The sequence below is a fragment of the Petromyzon marinus genome (genome assembly GCF_048934315.1).
Source record: "Petromyzon marinus isolate PM22_M1 ecotype Great Lakes invasive population chromosome 85 unlocalized genomic scaffold, UKy_Petmar_22M1.pri1.0 chr85_unloc.2, whole genome shotgun sequence".
Taxonomy (NCBI): domain Eukaryota; kingdom Metazoa; phylum Chordata; class Hyperoartia; order Petromyzontiformes; family Petromyzontidae; genus Petromyzon; species Petromyzon marinus.
This window is the reverse complement of record NW_027422647.1, coordinates 706,428-730,396: the sequence shown is the minus strand read 5'-3', so window position 1 is coordinate 730,396 and position 23,969 is coordinate 706,428. Positions and strand designations below refer to the sequence as shown.

General features: G+C 56.4%; 2 protein-coding genes across 2 annotated transcripts; both read left to right on the top strand.

The window, feature by feature from the left end:
- Positions 1-1,107: 1,107 nt before the first annotated feature.
- LOC142908529 (uncharacterized) lies at positions 1,108-9,204 on the top strand. Its single transcript, XM_076059266.1, has 2 exons — positions 1,108-8,513; positions 8,562-9,204. Exons 1-2 carry the CDS (start codon positions 1,110-1,112, stop codon positions 9,060-9,062), a joined length of 7,905 nt encoding a protein of 2,634 aa, XP_075915381.1. The 5' UTR covers positions 1,108-1,109; the 3' UTR covers positions 9,063-9,204.
- A 7,615-nt stretch (positions 9,205-16,819) lies between these two features.
- On the top strand, positions 16,820-23,678 carry LOC142908528 (uncharacterized). Its single transcript, XM_076059262.1, has 2 exons — positions 16,820-17,967; positions 20,190-23,678. The coding sequence occupies exons 1-2, from the start codon at positions 17,008-17,010 to the stop codon at positions 20,736-20,738; spliced, it is 1,509 nt and encodes a 502-aa protein (XP_075915377.1). The 5' UTR covers positions 16,820-17,007; the 3' UTR covers positions 20,739-23,678.
- The last annotated feature ends 291 nt before the right edge of the window (positions 23,679-23,969 follow it).

Here is a 23,969-nt window from a genome sequence, read left to right as displayed (position 1 = left end):
CGTGTCTCTCTCTCTCTCCGTGTCTCTCTCCCCGTGTCTCTCCCCGTGTCTCTCTCTCCCCGTGTCTCTCTCCCCGTGTCTCTCTCCCCGTGTCTCTCTCTGCCCGTGTCTCTCTCTCCCCGTGTCTCTCTCTCCCCGTGTCTCTCTCTCCCCGTGTCTCTCTCCCCGTGTCTCTCTCTCTCCCCGTGTCTCTCTCTCTCCCCGTGTCTCTCTCTCCCCGTGTCTCTCTCTCTCCCCGTGTCTCTCTCTCTCCCCGTGTCTCTCTCTCCCCGTGTCTCTCTCTCCCCGTGTCTCTCTCTCCCCGTGTCTCTCTCTCCCCGTGTCTCTCTCTCCCCGTGTCTCTCTCTCCCCGTGTCTCTCTCTCCCCGTGTCTCTCTCTCTCTCTCTCTCCCCGTGTCTCTCTCTCTCCCCATGTCTCTCTCTCCCCGTGTCTCTCTCTCTCCCCGTGTCTCTCTCTCCCCGTGTCTCTCTCTCACCGTGTCTCTCTCCCCGTGTCTCTCTCCCCGTGTCTCTCTCCCCGTGTCTCTCTCCCCGTGTCTCTCTCTCTCCCTGTGTCTCTCTCTCCCCGTGTCTCTCTTTCTCTCTCTCTCTCCCCGTGTCTGTCTCTCTCCCCGTGTCTCTCTCTCCCCGTGTCTCTCTCTCCCCGTGTCTCTCTCCCCGTGTCTCTCTCTCCCCGTGTCTCTCTCTCCCCGTGTCTCTCTCTCCCCGTGTCTCTCTCTCTCCGTGTCTCTCTCTCTCCCCGTGTCTCTCTCTCTCTCCGTGTCTCTCTCCCCGTGTCTCTCCCCGTGTCTCTCTCTCCCCGTGTCTCTCTCTCCCCGTGTCTCTCTCTCCCCGTGTCTCTCTCCCCGTGTCTCTCTCCCCGTGTCTCTCTCTCCCCGTGTCTCTCTCTCCCCGTGTCTCTCTCTCCCCGTGTCTCTCTCTCCCCGTGTCTCTCTCCCCGTGTCTCTCTCTCTCCCCGTGTCTCTCTCTCTCCCCGTGTCTCTCTCTCCCCGTGTCTCTCTCTCTCCCCGTGTCTCTCTCTCTCCCCGTGTCTCTCTCTCCCCGTGTCTCTCTCTCCCCGTGTCTCTCTCTCCCCGTGTCTCTCTCTCTCCCCGTGTCTCTCTCTCCCCATGTCTCTCTCTCCTCGTGTCTCTCTCCCCGTGTCTCTCTCTCCCCGTGTCTCTCTCTCTCCCCGTGTCTCTCTCTCCCCGTGTCTCTCTCTCTCCCCGTGTCTCTCTCTCCCCGTGTCTCTCTCTCCCCGTGTCTCTCTCTCACCGTGTCTCTCTCCCCGTGTCTCTCTCCCCGTGTCTCTCTCCCCGTGTCTCTCTCTCTCCCTGTGTCTCTCTCTCCCCGTGTCTCTCTTTCTCTCTCTCTCTCCCCGTGTCTGTCTCTCTCCCCGTGTCTCTCTCTCCCCGTGTCTCTCTCTCCCCGTGTCTCTCTCCCCGTCTCTCTCTCTCCCCGTGTCTCTCTCTCCCCGTGTCTCTCTCTCCCCGTGTCTCTCTCTCCCCGTGTCTCTCTCTCCCCGTGTCTCTCTCCCCGTGTCTCTCTCTCTCCCCGTGTCTCTCTCTCTCCCCGTGTCTCTCTCTCTCCCCGTGTCTCTCTCTCTCCCCGTGTCTCTCTCTCCCCGTGTCTCTCTCTCCCCGTGTCTCTCTCTCCCCGTGTCTCTCTCTCCCCGTGTCTCTCTCTCCCCGTGTCTCTCTCTCCCCGTGTCTCTCTCTCTCCCCGTGTCTCTCTCTCCCCGTGTCTCTCTCTCCCCGTGTCTCTCTCTCCCCGTGTCTCTCTCTCTCTCTCTCCCCGTGTCTCTCTCTCTCCCCGTGTCTCTCTCTCTCCCCGTGTCTCTCTCTCCCCGTGTCTCTCTCTCCCCGTGTCTCTCTCTCACCGTGTCTCTCTCCCCGTGTCTCTCTCCCCGTGTCTCTCTCCCCGTGTCTCTCTCTCTCCCTGTGTCTCTCTCTCCCCGTGTCTCTCTTTCTCTCTCTCTCTCCCCGTGTCTGTCTCTCTCACCGTGTCTCTCTCTCCCCGTGTCTCTCTCTCCCCGTGTCTCTCTCTCCCCGTGTCTCTCTCTCCCTGTGTCTCTCTCTCCCCGTGTCTCTCTCTCCCCGTGTCTCTCTCTCCCCGTGTCTCTCTCCCCGTGTCTCTCCCCGTGTCTCTCTCTCCCCGTGTCTCTCTCTCCCCGTGTCTCTCTCTCCCCGTGTCTCTCTCTCCCCGTGTCTCTCTCCCCGTGTCTCACCCCGTGTCTCTCTCTCTCCCCGTGTCTCTCTCTCCCCGTATCTCTCTCTCTCCCCGTGTCTCTCTCCCCGTGTCTCTCTCTCCCCGTGTCTCTCTCTCCCCGTGTCTCTCTCTCCCCGTGTCTCTCTCTCCCCGTGTCTCTCTCTCTCCCCGTGTCTCTCTCTCTCCCCGTGTCTCTCTCTCTCCCCGTGTCTCTCTCTCTCCCCGTGTCTCTCTCTCTCCCCGTGTCTCTCTCTCTCCCCGTGTCTCTCTCTCTCCCCGTGTCTCTCTCTCTCCCCGTGTCTGTCTCTCTCCCCGTGTCTGTCTCTCTCCCCGTGTCTGTCTCTCTCCCCGTGTCTCTCTCTCCCCGTGTCTCTCTCTCCCCGTGTCTCTCTCTCCCCGTGTCTCTCTCTCCCCGTGTCTCTCTCTCCCCGTGTCTCTCTCTTCCCGTGTCTCTCTCTCCCCGTGTCTCTCTCCCCGTGTCTCTCCCCGTGTCTCTCTCTCCCCGTGTCTCTCTCTCCCCGTGTCTCTCTCTCCCCGTGTCTCTCTCTCCCCGTGTCTCTCTCCCCGTGTCTCACCCCGTGTCTCTCTCTCTCCCCGTGTCTCTCTCTCCCCGTGTCTCTCTCTCTCCCCGTGTCTCTCTCCCCGTGTCTCTCTCTCCCCGTGTCTCTCTCTCCCCGTGTCTCTCTCTCCCCGTGTCTCTCTCCCCGTGTCTCTCTCTCTCTCTCCCCGTGTCTCTCTCTCTCCCCGTGTCTCTCTCTCTCCCCGTGTCTCTCTCTCTCCCCGTGTCTCTCTCTCTCCCCGTGTCTCTCTCTCTCCCCGTGTCTCTCTCTCTCCCCGTGTCTCTCTCTCTCCCCGTGTCTCTCTCTCTCCCCGTGTCTCTCTCTCTCCCCGTGTCTCTCTCTCTCCCCGTGTCTGTCTCTCTCACCGTGTCTCTCTCTCCCCGTGTCTCTCTCTCCCCGTGTCTCTCTCTCCCCGTGTCTCTCTCTCCCCGTGTCTCTCTCTCCCCGTGTCTCTCTCTCCCCGTGTCTCTCTCCCCGTGTCTCTCCCCGTGTCTCTCTCTCCCCGTGTCTCTCTCTCCCCGTGTCTCTCTCTCCCCGTGTCTCTCTCCCCGTGTCTCACCCCGTGTCTCTCTCTCTCCCCGTGTCTCTCTCTCCCCGTGTCTCTCTCTCTCCCCGTGTCTCTCTCCCCGTGTCTCTCTCTCCCCGTGTCTCTCTCTCCCCGTGTCTCTCTCCCCGTGTCTCTCCCCGTGTCTCTCTCTCCCCGTGTCTCTCTCTCCCCGTGTCTCTCTCCCCGTGTCTCACCCCGTGTCTCTCTCTCTCCCCGTGTCTCTCTCTCCCCGTGTCTCTCTCTCTCCCCGTGTCTCTCTCCCCGTGTCTCTCTCTCCCCGTGTCTCTCTCTCTCCCCGTGTCTCTCTCTCCCCGTGTCTCTCTCCCCGTGTCTCTCTCCCCGTGTCTCTCTCTCCCCGTGTCTCTCTCCCCGTGTCTCTCTCCCCGTGTCTCTCTCCCCGTGTCTCTCTCTCTCTCCGTGTCTCTGTCTCACTCCGTGTCTCTCTCTCTCTCCCCGTGTCTCTCTCTCCCCGTGTCTCTCTCCCCGTGTCTCTCTCCCCGTGTCTCTCTCTCCCCGTGTCTCTCTCTCTCCCCGTGTGTCTCTGTCTCTCCCCGTGTCTCTCTCCCCGTGTCTCTCTCTCCCCGTGTCTCTCTCTCCCCGTGTCTCTCTCTCCCCGTGTCTCTCTCCCCGTGTCTCTCTCCCCGTGTCTCTCTCTCCCCGTGTCTCTCTCTCCCCGTGTCTCTCTCCCCGTGTCTCACCCCGTGTCTCTCTCTCTCCCCGTGTCTCTCTCTCCCCGTGTCTCTCTCTCTCCCCGTGTCTCTCTCCCCGTGTCTCTCTCTCCCCGTGTCTCTCTCTCTCCCCGTGTCTCTCTCTCCCCGTGTCTCTCTCCCCGTGTCTCTCTCCCCGTGTCTCTCTCTCCCCGTGTCTCTCTCCCCGTGTCTCTCTCCCCGTGTCTCTCTCCCCGTGTCTCTCTCTCTCTCCGTGTCTCTGTCTCACTCCGTGTCTCTCTCTCTCTCCCCGTGTCTCTCTCTCCCCGTGTCTCTCTCCCCGTGTCTCTCTCCCCGTGTCTCTCTCTCCCCGTGTCTCTCTCTCTCCCCGTGTGTCTCTGTCTCTCCCCGTGTCTCTCTCCCCGTGTCTCTCTCTCCCCGTGTCTCTCTCTCCCCGTGTCTCTCTCTCCCCGTGTCTCTCTCCCCGTGTCTCTCTCCCCGTGTCTCTCTCCCCGTGTCTCTCTCCCCGTGTCTCTCTCCCCGTGTCTCTCTCTCCCCGTGTCTCTCTCCCCGTGTCTCTCTCCCCGTGTCTCTCTCTCCCCGTGTCTCTCTCTCCCCGTGTCTCTCTCCCCGTGTCTCACCCCGTGTCTCTCTCTCTCCCCGTGTCTCTCTCTCCCCGTGTCTCTCTCTCTCCCCGTGTCTCCCTCCCCGTGTCTCTCTCTCCCCGTGTCTCTCTCTCTCCCCGTGTCTCTCTCTCCCCGTGTCTCTCTCCCCGTGTCTCTCTCCCCGTGTCTCTCTCTCCCCGTGTCTCTCTCCCCGTGTCTCTCTCCCCGTGTCTCTCTCCCCGTGTCTCTCTCTCTCTCCGTGTCTCTGTCTCACTCCGTGTCTCTCTCTCTCTCCCCGTGTCTCTCTCTCCCCGTGTCTCTCTCCCCGTGTCTCTCTCCCCGTGTCTCTCTCTCCCCGTGTCTCTCTCTCTCCCCGTGTGTCTCTGTCTCTCCCCGTGTCTCTCTCCCCGTGTCTCTCTCTCCCCGTGTCTCTCTCTCCCCGTGTCTCTCTCTCCCCGTGTCTCTCTCCCCGTGTCTCTCTCCCCGTGTCTCTCTCCCCGTGTCTCTCTCCCCGTGTCTCTCTCCCCGTGTCTCTCTCCCCGTGTCTCTCTCTCCCCGTGTCTCTCTCCCCGTGTCTCTCTCCCCGTGTCTCTCTCTCCCCGTGTCTCTCTCTCCCCGTGTCTCTCTCCCCGTGTCTCACCCCGTGTCTCTCTCTCTCCCCGTGTCTCTCTCTCCCCGTGTCTCTCTCTCTCCCCGTGTCTCTCTCTCCGTGTCTCTCTCTCCCCGTGTCTCTCTCTCTCCCCGTGTCTCTCTCTCCCCGTGTCTCTCTCCCCGTGTCTCTCTCCCCGTGTCTCTCTCTCCCCGTGTCTCTCTCCCCGTGTCTCTCTCCCCGTGTCTCTCTCCCCGTGTCTCTCTCTCTCTCCGTGTCTCTGTCTCACTCCGTGTCTCTCTCTCTCTCCCCGTGTCTCTCTCTCCCCGTGTCTCTCTCCCCGTGTCTCTCTCCCCGTGTCTCTCGCTCCCCGTGTCTCTCTCTCTCCCCGTGTGTCTCTGTCTCTCCCCGTGTCTCTCTCCCCGTGTCTCTCTCTCCCCGTGTCTCTCTCTCCCCGTGTCTCTCTCTCCCCGTGTCTCTCTCCCCGTGTCTCTCTCCCCGTGTCTCTCTCCCCGTGTCTCTCTCCCCGTGTCTCTCTCCCCGTGTCTCTCTCTCCCCGTGTCTCTCTCCCCGTGTCTCTCTCCCCGTGTCTCTCTCTCCCCGTGTCTCTCTCTCCCCGTGTCTCTCTCCCCGTGTCTCACCCCGTGTCTCTCTCTCTCCCCGTGTCTCTCTCTCCCCGTGTCTCTCTCTCTCCCCGTGTCTCTCTCCCCGTGTCTCTCTCTCCCCGTGTCTCTCTCTCTCCCCGTGTCTCTCTCTCCCCGTGTCTCTCTCCCCGTGTCTCTCTCCCCGTGTCTCTCTCTCCCCGTGTCTCTCTCCCCGTGTCTCTCTCCCCGTGTCTCTCTCTCTCTCCGTGTCTCTGTCTCACTCCGTGTCTCTCTCTCTCTCCCCGTGTCTCTCTCTCCCCGTGTCTCTCTCCCCGTGTCTCTCTCCCCGTGTCTCTCTCTCCCCGTGTCTCTCTCTCTCCCCGTGTGTCTCTGTCTCTCCCCGTGTCTCTCTCCCCGTGTCTCTCTCTCCCCGTGTCTCTCTCTCCCCGTGTCTCTCTCTCCCCGTGTCTCTCTCCCCGTGTCTCTCTCCCCGTGTCTCTCTCCCCGTGTCTCTCTCTCTCCCCGTGTCTCTCTCTCTCCCCGTTTCTCTCTCTCTCCCCGTGTCTCTCTCCCCGTGTCTCTCTCTCCCCGTGTCTCTCTCCCCGTGTCTCTCTCCCCGTCTCTCTCTCCCCGTGTCTCTCTCTCTCTCCGTGTCTCTGTCTCACTCCGTGTCTCTCTCTCTCTCCCCGTGTCTCTCTCTCCCCGTGTCTCTCTCCCCGTGTCTCTCTCCCCGTGTCTCTCTCTCCCCGTGTCTCTCTCTCTCCCCGTGTGTCTCTGTCTCTCCCCGTGTCTCTCTCCCCGTGTCTCTCTCTCCCCGTGTCTCTCTCTCCCCGTGTCTCTCTCTCCCCGTGTCTCTCTCCCCGTGTCTCTCTCCCCGTGTCTCTCTCCCCGTGTCTCTCTCCCCGTGTCTCTCTCCCCGTGTCTCTCTCTCCCCGTGTCTCTCTCCCCGTGTCTCTCTCCCCGTGTCTCTCTCTCCCCGTGTCTCTCTCTCCCCGTGTCTCTCTCCCCGTGTCTCACCCCGTGTCTCTCTCTCTCCCCGTGTCTCTCTCTCCCCGTGTCTCTCTCTCTCCCCGTGTCTCTCTCCCCGTGTCTCTCTCTCCCCGTGTCTCTCTCTCTCCCCGTGTCTCTCTCTCCCCGTGTCTCTCTCCCCGTGTCTCTCTCCCCGTGTCTCTCTCTCCCCGTGTCTCTCTCCCCGTGTCTCTCTCCCCGTGTCTCTCTCTCTCTCCGTGTCTCTGTCTCACTCCGTGTCTCTCTCTCTCTCCCCGTGTCTCTCTCTCCCCGTGTCTCTCTCCCCGTGTCTCTCTCCCCGTGTCTCTCTCTCCCCGTGTCTCTCTCTCTCCCCGTGTGTCTCTGTCTCTCCCCGTGTCTCTCTCCCCGTGTCTCTCTCTCCCCGTGTCTCTCTCTCCCCGTGTCTCTCTCTCCCCGTGTCTCTCTCCCCGTGTCTCTCTCCCCGTGTCTCTCTCTCCCCGTGTCTCTCTCTCCCCGTGTCTCTCTCCCCGTGTCTCTCTCCCCGTGTCTCTCTCTCCCCGTGTCTCTCTCTCCCCGTGTCTCTCTCCCCGTGTCTCTCTCCCCGTGTCTCTCTCTCCCCGTGTCTCTCTCTCCCCGTGTCTCTCTCCCCGTGTCTCTCTCTCCCCGTGTCTCTCTCTCCCCGTGTCTCTCTCTCCCCGTGTCTCTCTCCCCGTGTCTCTCTCCCCGTGTCTCTCTCTCCCCGTGTCTCTCTCCCCGTGTCTCTCTCTCTCCCCGTGTCTCTCTCCCCGTGTCTTTCTCTCCCCGTGTCTCTCTCTCCCCGTGTCTCTCTCCCCGTGTCTCTCTCCCCGTGTCTCTCTCCCCGTCTCTCTCTCCCCGTGTCTCTGTCTCTCTCCGTGTCTCTCTCTCTCCCCGTGTCTCTCTCTCACCGTGTCTCTCTCTCTCCCCGTGTCTCTCTCTCCCCGTGTCTCTCTCCCCGTGTCTCTCTCCCCGTGTCTCTCTCTCCCCGTGTCTCTCTCCCCGTGTCTCTCTCTCTCCCCGTGTCTCTCTCCCCGTGTCTTTCTCTCCCCGTGTCTCTCTCTCCCCGTGTCTCTCTCCCCGTGTCTCTCTCCCCGTGTCTCTCTCCCCGTGTCTCTCTCCCCGTGTCTCTCTCTCCACGTGTCTCTCTCTCCGTGTCTCTCTCCCCGTGTCTCTCTCCCCGTCTCTCTCTCCCCGTGTCTCTGTCTCTCTCCGTGTCTCTCTCTCTCCCCGTGTCTCTCTCTCACCGTGTCTCTCTCTCTCCCCGTGTCTCTCTCTCTCCGTGTCTCTCTCTCTCCGTGTCTCTCTCCCCGTGTCTCTCTCCCCGTGTCTCTCTCCCCGTGTCTCTCTCTCTCCCCGTGTCTCTCTCTCTCCCCGTGTCTCTCTCCCCGTGTCTCTCTCTCTCCCCGTGTCTCTCTCTCTCCGTGTCTCTCTCTCTCCGTGTCTCTCTCCCCGTGTCTCTCTCCCCGTGTCTCTCTCCCCGTGTCTCTCTCTCTCCCCGTGTCTCTCTCTCTCCCCGTGTCTCTCTCCCCGTGTCTCTCTCTCTCCCCGTGTCTCTCTCTCCCCGTGTCTCTCTCTCCCCGTGTCTCTCTCCCCGTGTCTCTCTCCCCGTGTCTCTCTCCCCGTGTCTCTCTCCCCGTGTCTCAGATCTCGATCCCAGAGCGGCGGCAGCAGCGGCGATGGCGGCGATGATGCCGAAGACAGGCAAAGACACAGAGACAAGAAGAAGAAGAAGAAGCGGAGACACGGAGACACGGACAAGGCAGAGAGACACGGAGACAAGGCAGAGAGACACGGGGACAGAGACAAGGCGGAGAGACACGGGGACAAGGCGGAGAGACACGGGGACAGAGACAAGGCGGAGAGACACGGGGACAGAGACAAGGCGGAGAGACGCCGGGACAAGGCGGAGAGACACAGAGACAAGTCGGAGAGACGCCGGGACAAGGCAGAGAGACACGGGGACAGAGACAAGGCAGAGAGACACGGGGACAAGGCAGAGAGACACGGGGACGGGGACAAGGCAGAGAGACGCCGGGACAAGGCGGAGAGACGCGGAGACACGGACAAGGCAGAGAGACACGGAGACAGAGACAAAGCAGAGAGACACAGAGACAAAGCAGAGAGACACGGAGACAAGGCAGAGACACGCGGGGACAAGGCAGAGAGACACGGAGACAAGGCAGAGAGACACGGAGACAAGGCGGGGAGACACGGAGACAAGGCAGAGAGACACGGAGACAAGGCAGAGAGACACGGAGACAAGGCAGAGAGACACGGAGACAGAGACACGGGGAAGGGGAGACGCAAGGAGACACGGAGACCGGTAGACTCCGGCTCCAGCTCCGGCTCCGAGTGAACGCACGGCCGAGACAGGCAGAGGCAAAGCTCCCCCAGGTGGCCTCTAGCAGGGGCTGTAGGGGCAAGTGGTGTGAGGGGCGGTGCACACGGAGACACTCACCAAGTCACTCACCAACTCACTCACTCACTCACCAAGTCACTCACCAACTCACTCACCCACCCACTCACTCACCAACTCACTCACTCACCCACTCACTCACCAAGTCACTCACCTACTCACTCACTCACTCAGGCACTCACTCACTCACCCACCCACTCACCAACTCACTCACCTACTCACTCACCTACTCATTCACCCACCCACTCACTCACCAACTCACTCACCTACTCACTCAGACACTCACTCACCCACTCACTCACTCACCAAGTCACTCACCAACTCACTCACTCACCAAGTCACTCACCTACTCACTCACTCACTCAGGCACTCACTCACTCACCCACCCACTCACCAACTCACTCACCTACTCACTCACCAACTCACTCACTCACCTACTCACTCACCTACTCACTCACCAACTCACTCACCTACTCACTCACCTACTCACTCATTCACTCACTCACCAACTCACCCACTCACTCACCTACTCACTCACTCACTCAACCACTCACTCACCAACTCACTCACCTACTCACTCACCAACTCACTCACTCACCTACTCACTCACCAACTCACTCACCAACTCACTCACTCACCTACTCACTCACCAACTCACTCACCTACTCACCAACTCACTCACTCACCAACTCACTCACCTACTCACTCACTCACACAGACACACACACAGACACACACAGACACACAGACACACACAGACACACAGACAGACTCACACAGACACACACAGACACACACAGACACACACAGACTCACACCGACACACAGACTCACACAGACACACACTATGTATGTCGTATGTTGTGTGTGTGTTACATGTTGTATGTTTAAACAGCGCTGTGTGTCGTGAACCCCTCCACCGCCCGGCGTTGGGCAAATGAAATAATAGTCTCGACAAATGTGAAATTAATAAAGCCGGACATTTACTACGTACAGGTCTACGTGAGTGTCTATGTGAGTGTCTATGTGTGTGTCTCTGTGTGTCTGTGAGTGTGTCTCTGTGTGTGTCTCTGTGTGTGTCTCTGTGTGAGTCTCTGTGTGTGTCTCTGTGTGAGTCTGTGTGTGTCTCTGTGTGTGTCTCTGTGTGTGTCTCTCTGTGTCTCTGTGTGTCTCTCTGTGTCTCTGTGTGTGTCTCTGTGTGTGTCTCTGTGTGTGTGTCTCTGTAAGTGTCTGTGTGTGTGTCTCTGTGAGTGTCTGTGTGTGTGTCTCTGTGAGTGTCTGTGTGTGTGTCTCTGTGTGTGTCTCTGTGTGTGTCTCTGTGTGTCTGTGAGTGTGTCTCTGTGTGTGTCTCTGTGTGAGTCTCTGTGTGTGTCTCTGTGTGAGTCTGTGTGTGTCTCTGTGTGTGTCTCTGTGTGTGTCTCTCTGTGTCTCTGTGTGTCTCTCTGTGTCTCTGTGTGTGTCTCTGTGTGTGTCTCTGTGTGTGTGTCTCTGTAAGTGTCTGTGTGTGTGTCTCTGTGAGTGTCTGTGTGTGTGTCTCTGTGAGTGTCTGTGTGTGTGTCTCTGTGTGTGTCTCTGTGTGTGTCTCTGTGTGTCTGTGAGTGTGTCTCTGTGTGTGTCTCTGTGTGTGTCTCTGTGTGAGTCTCTGTGTGTGTCTCTGTGTGTGTCTCTGTGTGAGTCTCTGTGTGTGTCTCTGTGTGTGTCTCTGTGTGTGTCTCTGTGTGTGTCTGAGTGTCTCTGTGTGTCTCTGTGTGTGTCTCTGTGTGTGTCTCTCTGTGTCTCTGTGTGTGTCTGTGTGTGTGTCTCTGTGAGTGTCTGTGTGTGTGTCTCTGTGAGTGTCTGTGTGTGTCTCTGTGAGTGTCTCTGTGTGTGTCTCTGTGTGTGTCTCTGTGTGTCTCTGTGTGTGTCTCTGTGTGTGTCTCTGTGTGTGTCTCTCTGTGTGTGTCTCTGTGTGTGTCTCTGTGTGAGTCTCTGTGTGAGTCTCTGTGTGTGTCTCTGTGTGAGTCTCTGTGTGTCTCTGAGTGTCTGTGTGTCTCTGTGTGTGTCTCTGTGTGTGTCTCTGTGTGTGTCTCTGTGTCTCTGAGTGAGTCTCTGTGTGTGTGTCTCTGTGTGTGTCTCTGTGTGAGTCTCTGTCTGTGTGTGTGTCTCTGTGTGTGTCTCTGTGTGAGTCTCTGTCTGTGTGTGTGTCTCTGTGTGTCTCTGTGTGTGTCTCTGTGTGTGTCTCTGTGTGTGTCTCCGAGTGTCTGTGTGTCTCTGTGAGTGTCTGTGAGTGTCTGTGAGTGTCTCTGTGAGTGTCTCTGTGTGTCTCTGTGAGTGTCTCTGTGTGAGTCTCTGTCTGTCTCTGTGTGTGTCTGTGTGTGTGTCTCTGTGTGTGTGTCTCTGTGTGTGTCTCTGTGTGTCTCTGTGTGTGTCTCTGTGTGTGTCTCTGTGTGAGTCTCTGTGTGTGTCTCTGTGTGTGTCTCTGTGTGTGTCTCTGTGAGTGTCTCTGTGTGAGTCTCTGTGAGTGTCTCTGTGTGAGTCTCTGTGTGTGTCTCTGTGTGTGTCTCTGTGTGTCTCTGTGAGTGTCTGTGTCTCTGTGTGTGTCTCTGTGTGTGTCTCTGTGTGCGTCTCTGTGTGAGTCTCTGTGTGTGTCTCTGTGTGTGTGTGTGTCTCTGTGTGTGTCTCTGTGAGTGTCTATGTGAGTGTCTCTGTGTGAGTCTCTGTGTGTGTCTCTGTGTGTGTCTACGTGAGTGTCTATGTGAGTGTCTGTGTGTGTCTCTGTGTCTCTGTGTGTGTCTCTGTGTGTCTCTGTGAGTGTCTGTGTGTGTCTCTGTGTGTGTCTCTGTGTGTGTCTCTGTGAGTGTGAGTGTCTGTGAGTGTCTCTGTGAGTGTCTGAGTGTCTCTGTGTGTGTCTCTGTGTGAGTCTCTGTCTGTCTCTGTGTGTGTCTGTGTGTGTGTCTCTGTGTGTGTGTCTCTGTGTGTGTCTCTGTGTGTGTCTCTGTGTGAGTCTCTGTGTGTGTCTCTGTGTGTCTCTGTGTGTGTCTCTGTGTGAGTCTCTGTGTGTGTCTCTGTGTGTCTCTGTGAGTGTCTGTGTGTGTCTCTGTGTCTCTGTGTGTGTCTCTGTGTGTGTCTCTGTGTGTGTCTCTGTGTGAGTCTCTGTGTGAGTCTCTGTGTGTGTCTGTGTGTGTCTCTGTGTGTGTGTCTCTGTGTGTGTCTCTGTGAGTGTCTATGTGAGTGTCTCTGTGTGAGTCTCTGTGTGTGTCTCTGTGTGTCTCTGTGTGTGTCTACGTGAGTGTCTATGTGAGTGTCTGTGTGTGTCTCTGTGTCTCTGTGTGTGTCTCTGTGAGTGTCTGTGTGTGTCTCTGTGTCTCTGTGTGTGTCTCTGTGTGTCTCTGTGTGTGTCTCTGTGAGTGTCTGTGAGTGTCTCTGTGTGTCTCTGTGAGTGTCTCTGTGTCTCTGTGAGTGTCTCTGTGTGTGTCTCTGTCTCTGTGTGTGTCTCTGTGTGTGTGTGTCTCTGTGTGTGTCTCTGTGTGTGTCTCTGTGTGTGTCTCTGTGATGTCTGTGGGTCTCTGTGAGTCTCTGTGAGTGTCTCTGTGTGAGTCTCTGTGAGTGTCTCTGTGTGAGTCTCTGTGTGTGTCTCTGTGTGTGTCTCTGTGTGTCTCTGTGTGTCTCTGTGAGTGTCTGTGTGTGTCTCTGTGTGTGTCTCTTTGTGTGTCTCTGTGTGTGTCTCTGTGTGTGTCTCTGTGTGTCTCTGTGTGTGTCTGTGTGTGTCTCTGTGTGTGTGTCTCTGTGTGTGTCTCTGTGAGTGTCTATGTGAGTGTCTCTGTGTGAGTCTCTGTGTGTGTCTCTGTGTGTGTGTCTCTGTGTGTGTCTCTGTGTGTCTCTGTGTGTGTCTCTGTGTGTGTCTCTGTGTGAGTCTCTGTGTGTGTCTCTGTGTGTGTCTCTGTGTGTGTCTCTGTGAGTGTCTCTGTGTGAGTCTCTGTGAGTGTCTCTGTGTGAGTCTCTGTGTGTGTCTCTGTGTGTGTCTCTGTGTGTCTCTGTGAGTGTCTGTGTCTCTGTGTGTGTCTCTGTGTGTGTCTCTGTGTGCGTCTCTGTGTGAGTCTCTGTGTGTGTCTCTGTGTGTGTGTGTGTCTCTGTGTGTGTCTCTGTGAGTGTCTATGTGAGTGTCTCTGTGTGAGTCTCTGTGTGTGTCTCTGTGTGTGTCTACGTGAGTGTCTATGTGAGTGTCTGTGTGTGTCTCTGTGTCTCTGTGTGTGTCTCTGTGTGTCTCTGTGAGTGTCTGTGTGTGTCTCTGTGTGTGTCTCTGTGTGTGTCTCTGTGAGTGTGAGTGTCTGTGAGTGTCTCTGTGAGTGTCTCTGTGTGTGTCTCTGTGTGAGTCTCTGTCTGTCTCTGTGTGTGTCTGTGTGTGTGTCTCTGTGTGTGTGTCTCTGTGTGTGTCTCTGTGTGTGTCTCTGTGTGAGTCTCTGTGTGTGTCTCTGTGTGTCTCTGTGTGTCTCTGTGAGTGTCTGTGTGTGTCTCTGTGTCTCTGTGTGTGTCTCTGTGTGTGTCTCTGTGTGAGTCTCTGTGTGAGTCTCTGTGTGTGTCTGTGTGTGTCTCTGTGTGTGTGTCTCTGTGTGTCTCTGTGAGTGTCTATGTGAGTGTCTCTGTGTGAGTCTCTGTGTGTGTCTCTGTGTGTCTCTGTGTGTGTCTACGTGAGTGTCTATGTGAGTGTCTGTGTGTGTCTCTGTGTCTCTGTGTGTGTCTCTGTGTGTCTCTGTGAGTGTCTGTGTGTGTCTCTGTGTCTCTGTGAGTGTCTCTGTGTCTCTGTGAGTGTCTCTGTGTGTGTCTCTGTCTCTGTGTGTGTCTCTGTGTGTGTGTGTCTCTGTGTGTGCCTCTGTGTGTGTCTCTGTGTGTGTCTCTGTGATGTCTGTGGGTCTCTGTGAGTTTCTGTGAGTGTCTCTGTGTGAGTCTCTGTGAGTGTCTCTGTGTGAGTCTCCGTGTGTGTCTCTGTGTGTGTCTCTGTGTGTCTCTGTGTGTCTCTGTGTGTGTCTGTGTGTGTCTCTGTGTGTGTGTCTCTGTGTGTGTCTCTGTGAGTGTCTATGTGAGTGTCTCTGTGTGAGTCTCTGTGTGTGTCTCTGTGTCTCTGTGTGTGTCTACGTGAGTGTCTATGTGAGTGTCTGTGTGTGTCTCTGTGTGTGTCTCTGTGTGTCTCTGTGTGTCTCTGTGAGTGTCTGTGTGTGTCTCTGTGTCTCTGTGTGTGTCTCTGTGTGTCTCTGTGTCTCTGTGTGTGTCTCTGTGAGTGTCTGTGAGTGTCTCTGTGTGTCTCTGTGAGTGTCTCTGTGTCTCTGTGAGTGTCTCTGTGTGTGTCTCTGTGTGAGTCTCTGTGAGCGTCTCTGTGTGAGTCTCTGTGTGTGTCTCTGTGTGAGTCTCTGTGTGAGTCTCACTGTGTGTCTCTCTGTCTCTGTGTGTGTCTCTGTGTGTGTGTGTCTCTGTGTGTGTCTCTGTGTGTCTCTGTGATGTCTGTGGGTCTCTGTGTCTCTGTGTGAGTCTCTGTGAGTGTCTCTGTGTGTGTCTCTGTGAGTGTCTCTGAGTGTCTCTGTGTGTGTCTCTCTGTGTCTCTCTGTGTGTCTCTGTGATGATCTGAACCGGTCCCGGGCCTCCCCTAGGTCTACTCAGCCTCAAATGAGTACCTGGTGTAGCGGTGTGTAGTAAACATCGCCACTGGGGAGACAAAGGCGGTCGGGCGTGGTGCTGGCCACCCACCCCCTCGTGTACCGTTCCGGCCTTCATAGCTGCTGATCGCTAACAGCACTTGCCCCTACAGTCTGTTACAGGCTATATGGGGGATCTTTGTCTTTGTGTCTCTGTGAGTGTCACCACTCACCACCTCACCACTCACCACCTCACCACTCACCACCTCACCACTCACCACTCTCTACCTCACCACTCACCACTCACCACCTCACCACTCACCACTCACCACCTCACCACTCACCACCTCACCACTCACCACCTCACCACTCACCACCTCACCACTCACCACCTCACCACTCACCACCTCACCACTCACCACCTCACCACTCTCTACCTCACCACTCACCACTCTCTACCTCACCACTCACCACCTCACCACTCACCACCTCACCACTCACCACCTCACCACTCACCACCTCACCACTCACCACCTCACCACTCACCACTCACCACCTCACCACTCACCACTCACCACCTCACCACTCACCACCTCACCACTCACCACTCACCACCTCACCACTCACCACTCACCACCTCACCACTCACCACTCACCACCTCACCACTCACCAACTCACCACTCACCACCTCACCACTCACCACCTCACCACTCACCACCTCACTACCTCACCACTCACCAACTCACCACTCACCACCTCACCACTCACCACCTCACCACTCACCACTCACCACCTCACCACTCACCACTCACTACCTCACCACTCACTACCTCACCACTCACCACCTCACCACTCACCACCTCACCACTCACCACTGTCTACCTCACCACTCACCAACTCACCACTCACCACTCACCACCTCACCACTCACCACCTCACCACTCACCACTCACCACCTCACCACTCACCACTCACCACCTCACCACTCACCACCTCACCACTCACCACCTCACCACTCACCACTCACCACCTCACCACTCACCACTCACCACCTCACCACTCACCACCTCACCACTCACCACTCACCACCTCACCACTCACCACTCACCACCTCACCACTCACCACCTCACCACTCACCACTCACCACTCTCTACCTCACCACTCACCACCTCACCACTCACCACCTCACCACTCTCTACCTCACCACTCACCACTCACCACCTCACCACTCACCACCTCACCACTCACCACCTCACCACCGAGGGGTTTCCCGCCAAATTCCCCCCCCTTTCCCATCTCAAATCCTCTCCGCGCCGGAAACTCCTTATAAGGACAACCGCCTCCCTATACGACCTTATTCGGAGTTCGTTTCCGGTGGTAGGCGGGGCGACCGCCCTTAGTTTCCGATTTCCTTATATGGGCATCAACGGCCGGAGGAAGAACGATCATGGGGGGGTGTGTGCGTGGGGGAATCCCCCCCCCCCGACCCTCTTGGCCCCTCCCCTGCCAGTGACGTCACGGCCGCCTATGCTTTAACATTGCCGCGGTGACGTCATAGAGGGGAGGAGGCTTCGTCTGTCTGGCCGGTGGGGGGGGGGGGAATCCCCCTCCCTTGGGCACCCCCCCCCCCCAACGGCGGTGGTGACGCGTGACGGCGCTGACGTCACGGCTTCCTATGCTTTAACGTTGCGCCGGCGTGGGAAGTGGGCGGTGCCGTGGCTACCGACGTCACCGGGGTGGAGAAGGGGGGGGGGTGCCGTGATGACGCGGGTGGGCGTTGACGTCACGGCCTCCCTATGCTTTAACATTGCGACGAGGTGGGAGGGGGGGGGTGTGAGTGTGGGGGGCGGGGCAAGTGGGGAGGGGGGGTGTTGACGTCACGGCCTCCCTATGCTTTAACATTGCGACGAGGTGGGGGGGTGTGAGTGTGGGGGGCGGGGCAAGTGGGGAGGGGGGGCGGTGACGTCACGGCCTCCCTATGCTTTAACATTGCGACGAGGTGGGGGGGTGTGAGTGTGGGGGGCGGGGCAAGTGGGGGGGGGGCGGGGCAAGGGGGAGTGGGGGGTGGTGCAGGGGGTATAAAAGCCGGGAGCCCTCCGATTTTCCCCTCACAAACTTCCACCATCGTCCGCCCACTGTCCCCTTGCCTCTCTCTCTCTCGCTCCTTCGCTTGGCGTTCACTGCCCCACTCCACGTTCCTGCGGCGGTTCTGGCAGCAGCGGCGACAGCAGCAGCAGCAGCAGCTCCTCTTACCCACGAACGACGGAACCAGCCACGATGATGATGGAGACGACTTTTTACCACGATGATTTCTTCACAGCTGGCTTCTCATCGCCTTACCACCACAACAACAACAACAGCCGACAACAACAACAACAACAACGAAGACAACAACAACAGCAACATCAGCCCGCCGCGATGTCTCCCTCGGTCAAGGACGACCGAGCGACGCCGACGCCGACACCGACCCCCTTCGGGCCCTCGGGCTCCGCCGGCTTCGGCGCGAGCGAAGCGGCGGGCGATTCAGGCGAGGCCGGCGGCTGCTTCGGTCTCGCTGAGCTGGAGCGGCTCTTGTTGTCGCACGGTGGTGGTGGTGGTGGTTGTGGTGGTGGTGGTTGTGGTGGTGATGGTGGTGAAGGTGGTTGTGGTGATGGTGGTGGTGGTGAGTTGTTCTGGGCTGGGCCCGTTACCCTGGAGCAAGAGGGCTTCGCGAACGGATTCCTCAGAGCCTTGGATGAATTGCATCGTCAGAACAAGGATGGACATCAACATCAACCACATCATCATCAACATCAACAACAACATCATCAACAACAACATCAACATCAACAACAACATCAACAACAACAACATCAACAACATCAACAACAACATCAACAACAACAACAACAACATCAACATCAACAACAACATCAACAACAACAACATCAACAACATCAACAACAACATCAACAACAACGTCAACATCATCAACAACAACGTCAACATCATCAACAACAACATCATCAACAACATCATCAACAACAACATCATCAACAACAACATCAACAACAACATCATCAACAACAACAACATCAACAACAACAGCAGCAGCAGCATCTTGATTATCAACAACAGCTGAAGCTGCTAGGGGTGGTGAAGGAGGAGGTGATGCAGGTGGTGGTGATGATGGAGGAGGAGGAGGAGGAGACGGAGGACTTACAGATGGTGCCTCAGGTGCACCTCGGATTGATGGAGGTGAGTGGCGGTGGTGGGTGGTGGTTGTGTGGGTGGTGGTTGTGTGGGTGGTGGTGGTGGTGGTTGTGTGGGTGGTGGTTGTGTGGGTGGTGGTGGTGATTGTTGTGTGGGTGGTGGTGGTGGTTGTGTGGGTGGTGGTGGTGGTGATTGTTGTGTGGGTGGTGGTGGTTGTGTGGGTGGTCATGGTTGTGTGGGTGGTCATGGTTGTGTGGGTGGTGGTGGTTGTGTGGGTGGTCATGGTTGTGTGGGTGGTCATGGTTGTGTGGGTGGTGATGGTTGTGTGGGTGGTGGTGATGGTTGTGTGGGTGGTGGTGATGGTTGTGTGGGTGGTGGTGATGGTTGTGTGGGTGGTGGTGGTGGTTGTGTGGGTGGTGGTGGTGGTTGTGTATGGGTGGTGGTTGTGTATGGGTGGTGGTTGTGTATGGGTGGTGGTTGTGTATGGGTGGTGATTGATTGTGTGTGTGTGTGGTGGTAGTGGTGCTGTGGTTGTGTGGGTGGTGGTGGTGGCTGGGTGGTGGTGGTGGTGTGATTGTGTGGGTGGTGATGGTTGTGTGGGTGGTCATGGTTGTGTGGGTGGTGATGGTTGTGTGGGTGGTGATGGTTGTGTGGGTGGTGATGGTTGTGTGGGTGGTGGTGATGGTTGTGTGGGTGGTGGTGATGGTTGTGTGGGTGGTGGTGATGGTTGTGTGGGTGGTGATGGTTGTGTGGGTGGTGGTGGTGGTTGTGTATGGGTGGTGGTTGTGTATGGGTGGTGGTTGTGTATGGGTGGTGGTTGTGTATGGGTGGTGGTTGTGTATGGGTGGTGATTGATTGTGTGTGTGTGTGGTGGTAGTGGTGCTGTGGTTGTGTGGGTGGTGGTGGTGGCTGGGTGGTGGTGGTGGTGGTGATTGTGTATGGGTGGTGATGGTGGTGTGATTGTGTGGGTGGTGATGGTTGTGTGGGTGGTGGTGGTTGTGTGGGTGGTGATGGTTGTGTGGGTGGTGGTGGTTGTGTGGGTGGTGATGGTGGTGTGGGTGGTGGTGGTGTGGGTGGTGGTGGTGTGGGTGGTGGTGGTGGTGTGGGTGGTGGTGGTTGTGTGGGTGGTGGTGGTTGTGTGGGTGGTGGTGGTTGTGTGGGTGGTGGTGGTGGTGGTGGTGATGGTGGTGGTGGTGATGGTGGTGGTGGTGATGGTGGTGGTGGTGATGGTGGTGGTGGTGATGGTGGTGGTGGTGGTGGTGATTGTGTGGGTGGTGATTGTATGGGTGGTGGTTGTGTGGGTGGCGATCGTGCTGGTGGTGATGTGTGGGTGGCGATGATGTTGGTTGTGTGGGTGGTGGTGGTGTGATTGTGTGGGGTGGTGATGGTGGTGATGATGGTGGTGATGGTTGTGTGGGTGGTGATGTGTGGTGGTAGTGGTTGTGTATCGTGGTTGATGTAACATCCATCATATACATCCTATATACAAATCCTATATACACCTTGCTGTGTATGCTACATCCTATATACAAATCCTATATACATTATGCTGTGTATGGCACATCCTATATACACAGCCTGTATACACCACCACTCAACCACCCACCCCCAACTCACCACCCTCCACTCACCCCCTCCCACCAACTCGCCACTCATCACCCCTCACCACTCCTCACCACTCCTCACCACCCACCACTCAACTCGCCACCCACCAACTCGCCACTCACCACTCACCACATCACCACCCCCCACTCACCACCCTCCACCCACCACCTCACCACCACTCATCACCCACCCACCCACCCACCCACTCACTCACTCACCCACTCACCCACCCACTCGCCCACTCACCCACCCACTCGCCCACTCACCCACCCACCCACTCACCCACTCACCCACCCACTCACTCACCCACTCACCCACTCACTCACCCACTCACCCACCCACTCACTCGCCCACTCACCCACCCACTCGCCCACTCACCCACCCACCCACTCACTCACTCACCCACTCACTCACTCACTCACTCACCCACTCACTCACCCACTCACTCGCCCACCCACTCACTCACGCACTCACTCACTCACTCACCCACTCACCCACTCACCCACCCACTCACTCACCTACTCACCCACTCACTCACCCACCCACTCACCCACTCACTCACCCACCCACTCACCCACTCACCCACCCACCCACTCACCCACTCACTCACCCACCCACTCACTCACTCACCCACTCACCCACGTCTCTCTCTCCCCAACCAGGAGCCCCTCGCGGAGCCAGTCCCCCTCGCGGAGGAGCTGGAGGCGGTGGAGGCGGCGGAGGCGGCGGTGGAGGCGGTGGAGGCGGTGGAGGCGGTGGAGGCGGTGGAGGCGGTGGAGGCGGTGGAGGCGCTGGAGGCGGTGGAGGCGCTGGAGGCTGTCCGCGTGGAGCACAAGCGCTGGCGCAATCGGCTGGCCGCCACCCGCTGCCGCCAGCGGAAGCTCGCCCGCATATCGCTGCTGTCGGAGCGGGCCGCGGAGCTCCGCGGGGAGAACGCGCGGCTCCGCGGGCTGGCCGCGGAGCTCCGCGCACACGTGGGCCGCCTGCGGCTCCGCCTGGCGGAGGGGCCGGGCGGCGTCCCGCGCCCGGAGCTCCGCCGTGGGGACCACCACCGCCACCGCCGCCTCCCCCTCCGCCGTGGGGACCGCCTCGTCGTCAAGACGGAGGACTGCGACGAGCACAACCACAACCACAACAACCACAACAACCACAACCACAACCACCACAACAACCACAACAACAACCGCTACGGTTGTGACGATGTCTTCTGAGGGTGGTGGTGGTGGTGACGGTGGATTTGCATTAATTTGAATGACCCCTTTTGAAGGAGTCGGAGCGGTTAAAACCGCCCCGGGGGAATGATTCATTGACTCATTCATTCCTCCAGAGAGAGAGAGAGAGAGACAGAGAGACACTCAGTGGGAGTGATTCATTGACTCATTCATTCCTCCAGAGAGAGACGGAGAGAGACAGAGAGAGAGAGAGACTCTGTGGGGAATTAACAACAACCACTACAACAACCACTACAACCACTACAACAACAACCACTACAACAACAACCACTACAACCACCACAACCACAACAACCACCACAACCACCACAACAACCACAACCACCACAACAACCACAACAACAACCGCTACGGTTGTGACGATGTCTTCTGAGGGTGGTGGTGGTGACGGTGGATTTGCATTAATTTGAATGACCCCTTTTGAAGGAGTCGGAGCGGTTAAAACCGCCCGCACCCGGGGGAATGATTCATTGACTCATTCATTCCTCCAGAGAGAGAGAGAGACAGAGAGAGAGAGACACTCAGTGGGAGTGATTCATTGACTCATTCATTCCTCCAAAGAGAGACAGAGAGACACAGAGAGAGACACTCAGTGGGAGTGATTCATTGACTCATTCATTCTTCCTGAGAGAGAGAGACTCAGTGGGGAATGAACAACAACCACTACAACAACCACTACAACAACCACTACAACAACCACTACAACCACAACAACAACCACAACCACAACAACCACAACAACAACCGCTACGGTTGTGACGATGTCTTCTGAGGGTGGTGGTGGTGGTGACGGTGGATTTGCATTAATTTGAATGACCCCTTTTGAAGGAGTCGGAGCGGTTAAAACCGCCCGCACCCGGGGGGAATGATTCATTGACTCATTCATTCCTCCAGAGAGAGACGGAGAGAGACAGAGAGAGAGACACTCAGTGGGAGTGATTCATTGACTCATTCATTCCTCCAGAGAGAGAGAGAGACAGAGAGAGAATCTCAGTGGGGAATGAACAACAACCACAACAACAACAACCACTACAACCACTACAACAACAACAACAACCACTACAACAACCACTACAACAACAACCACAACAACCACAACAACAACCGCTACGGTTGTGACGATGTCTTCTGAGGGTGGTGGTGGTGGTGACGGTGGATTTGCATTAATTTGAATGACCCCTTTTGAAGGAGTCGGAGCGGTTAAAACTGCCGCCCCGGGGGAATGATTCATTGACTCATTCATTCCTCCAGAGAGAGACAGAGAGAGAGAGACAGACAGAGAATCTCAGTGGGGAATGATTCATTGACTCATTCATTCTTCCAGAGAGAGACAGAGAGAGAGACAGAGAGAGAGACTCTGTGGGGAATGAACAACAACCACTACAACAACCACTACAACAACAACCACTAAAACAACAACCACTACAACAACAACCACTACAACAACCACTACAACAACAACCACTACAACAACCACTACAACAACAACCACTACAACAACCACTGCAACAACCACTACAACAACTACAACAACCACTACAACAACCACTACAACAACCACTACAACAACCACTACAACAACCACTACAACAACCACTACAACAACCACTACAACAACCACTACAACAACCACTACAACAACCACTACAACAACCACCACAACAACAACCACCACAACAACCACCACAACAACCACCACAACAACCACAACAACCACAACAACCACAACAACAACCGCTACGGTTGTGACGATGTCTTCTGAGGGTGGTGGTGGTGACGGTGGATTTGCATTAATTTGAATGACCCCTTTTGAAGGAGTCGGAGCGGTTAAAACCGCCCGCACCCGGGGGGAATGATTCATTGACTCATTCATTCCTCCAGAGAGAGAGAGAGACAGAGAGAGAATCTCAGTGGGGAATGAACAACAACCACAACAACAACAACCACTACAACCACTACAACAACCACTACAACAACCACTACCACAACCACTACAACAACCACAACCACTACACAACCACTACAACAACCACTACACAACCACAACCACTACAACAACAACCACAACAACAACAACCACTACAACAACAACCACAACCACTACAACAACAACCACTACAACAACAACCACAACAACAACCACAACCACAACAACAACCGCTACGGTTGTGACGATGTCTTCTGAGGGTGGTGGTGGTGACGGTGGATTTGCATTAATTTGAATGACCCCTTTTGAAGGAGTCGGAGCGGTTAAAACCGCCCGCACCCGGGGGGAATGATTCATTGACTCATTCATTCCTCCAGAGAGAGAGACAGAGAGAGACTCTCAGTGGGGAATGATTCATTGACTCATTCATTCCTCCAGAGAGAGAGACAGAGAGAGACAGAGAGAGACTCTCAGTGGGGAATGATTCATTGACTCATTCATTCCTCCAGAGAGAGAGAGACAGAGAGAGACAGAGAGAGACTCTCAGTGGGGAATGATTCATTGACTCATTCATTCTGCCTGAGAGAGAGAGACAGAGACAGACAGAGAGAGAGACTCTCAGTGGGGAATGATTCATTGACTCATTCATTCCTCCAGAGAGAGAGAGAGACTCTCAGTGGGGAATGATTCATTGACTAATTCATTCTTCCAGAGAGAGAGAGAGACAGAGAGACGTGATGGTAACGTTGTGATGGTAACGTTGTGATGGTAACGTTGTGATGGTAACGTTGTGATGGTAACGTTGTGATGGTAACGTTGCACGAACGTTGTGATGGTGACGTTGTGACGTTGTGATTGTAACGTTGTGATGCTAACGTTGTGATGCTAACGTTGTGATGCTAACGTCGTGATGCTAACGTTGTGATGCTAACGTCGTGATGGTAACGTTGCACGAACGTTAATGCGTTCCAAAATAAAACAAATAAATCCTTGCTCACTGCTCCTCGCAAATCTTCATTTAACATTGAGACCCACTCATTAACATAAACATACATTAACATAACGCCTCATTAACAAAGCCTCATTAACATAAACCCTCATTAACACTGAACCCTATGGGAGTCTCACCCATTAACACTGAACCCTGTGGGAGTCTCACTCATTAACACTGAACCCTATGGGAGTCTCATTAACACTGAACCCTGTGGGAGTCTCATTAACACTGAACCCTATGGGAGTCTCACTCATTAACACTGAACCCTGTGGGAGTCTCACTCATTAAC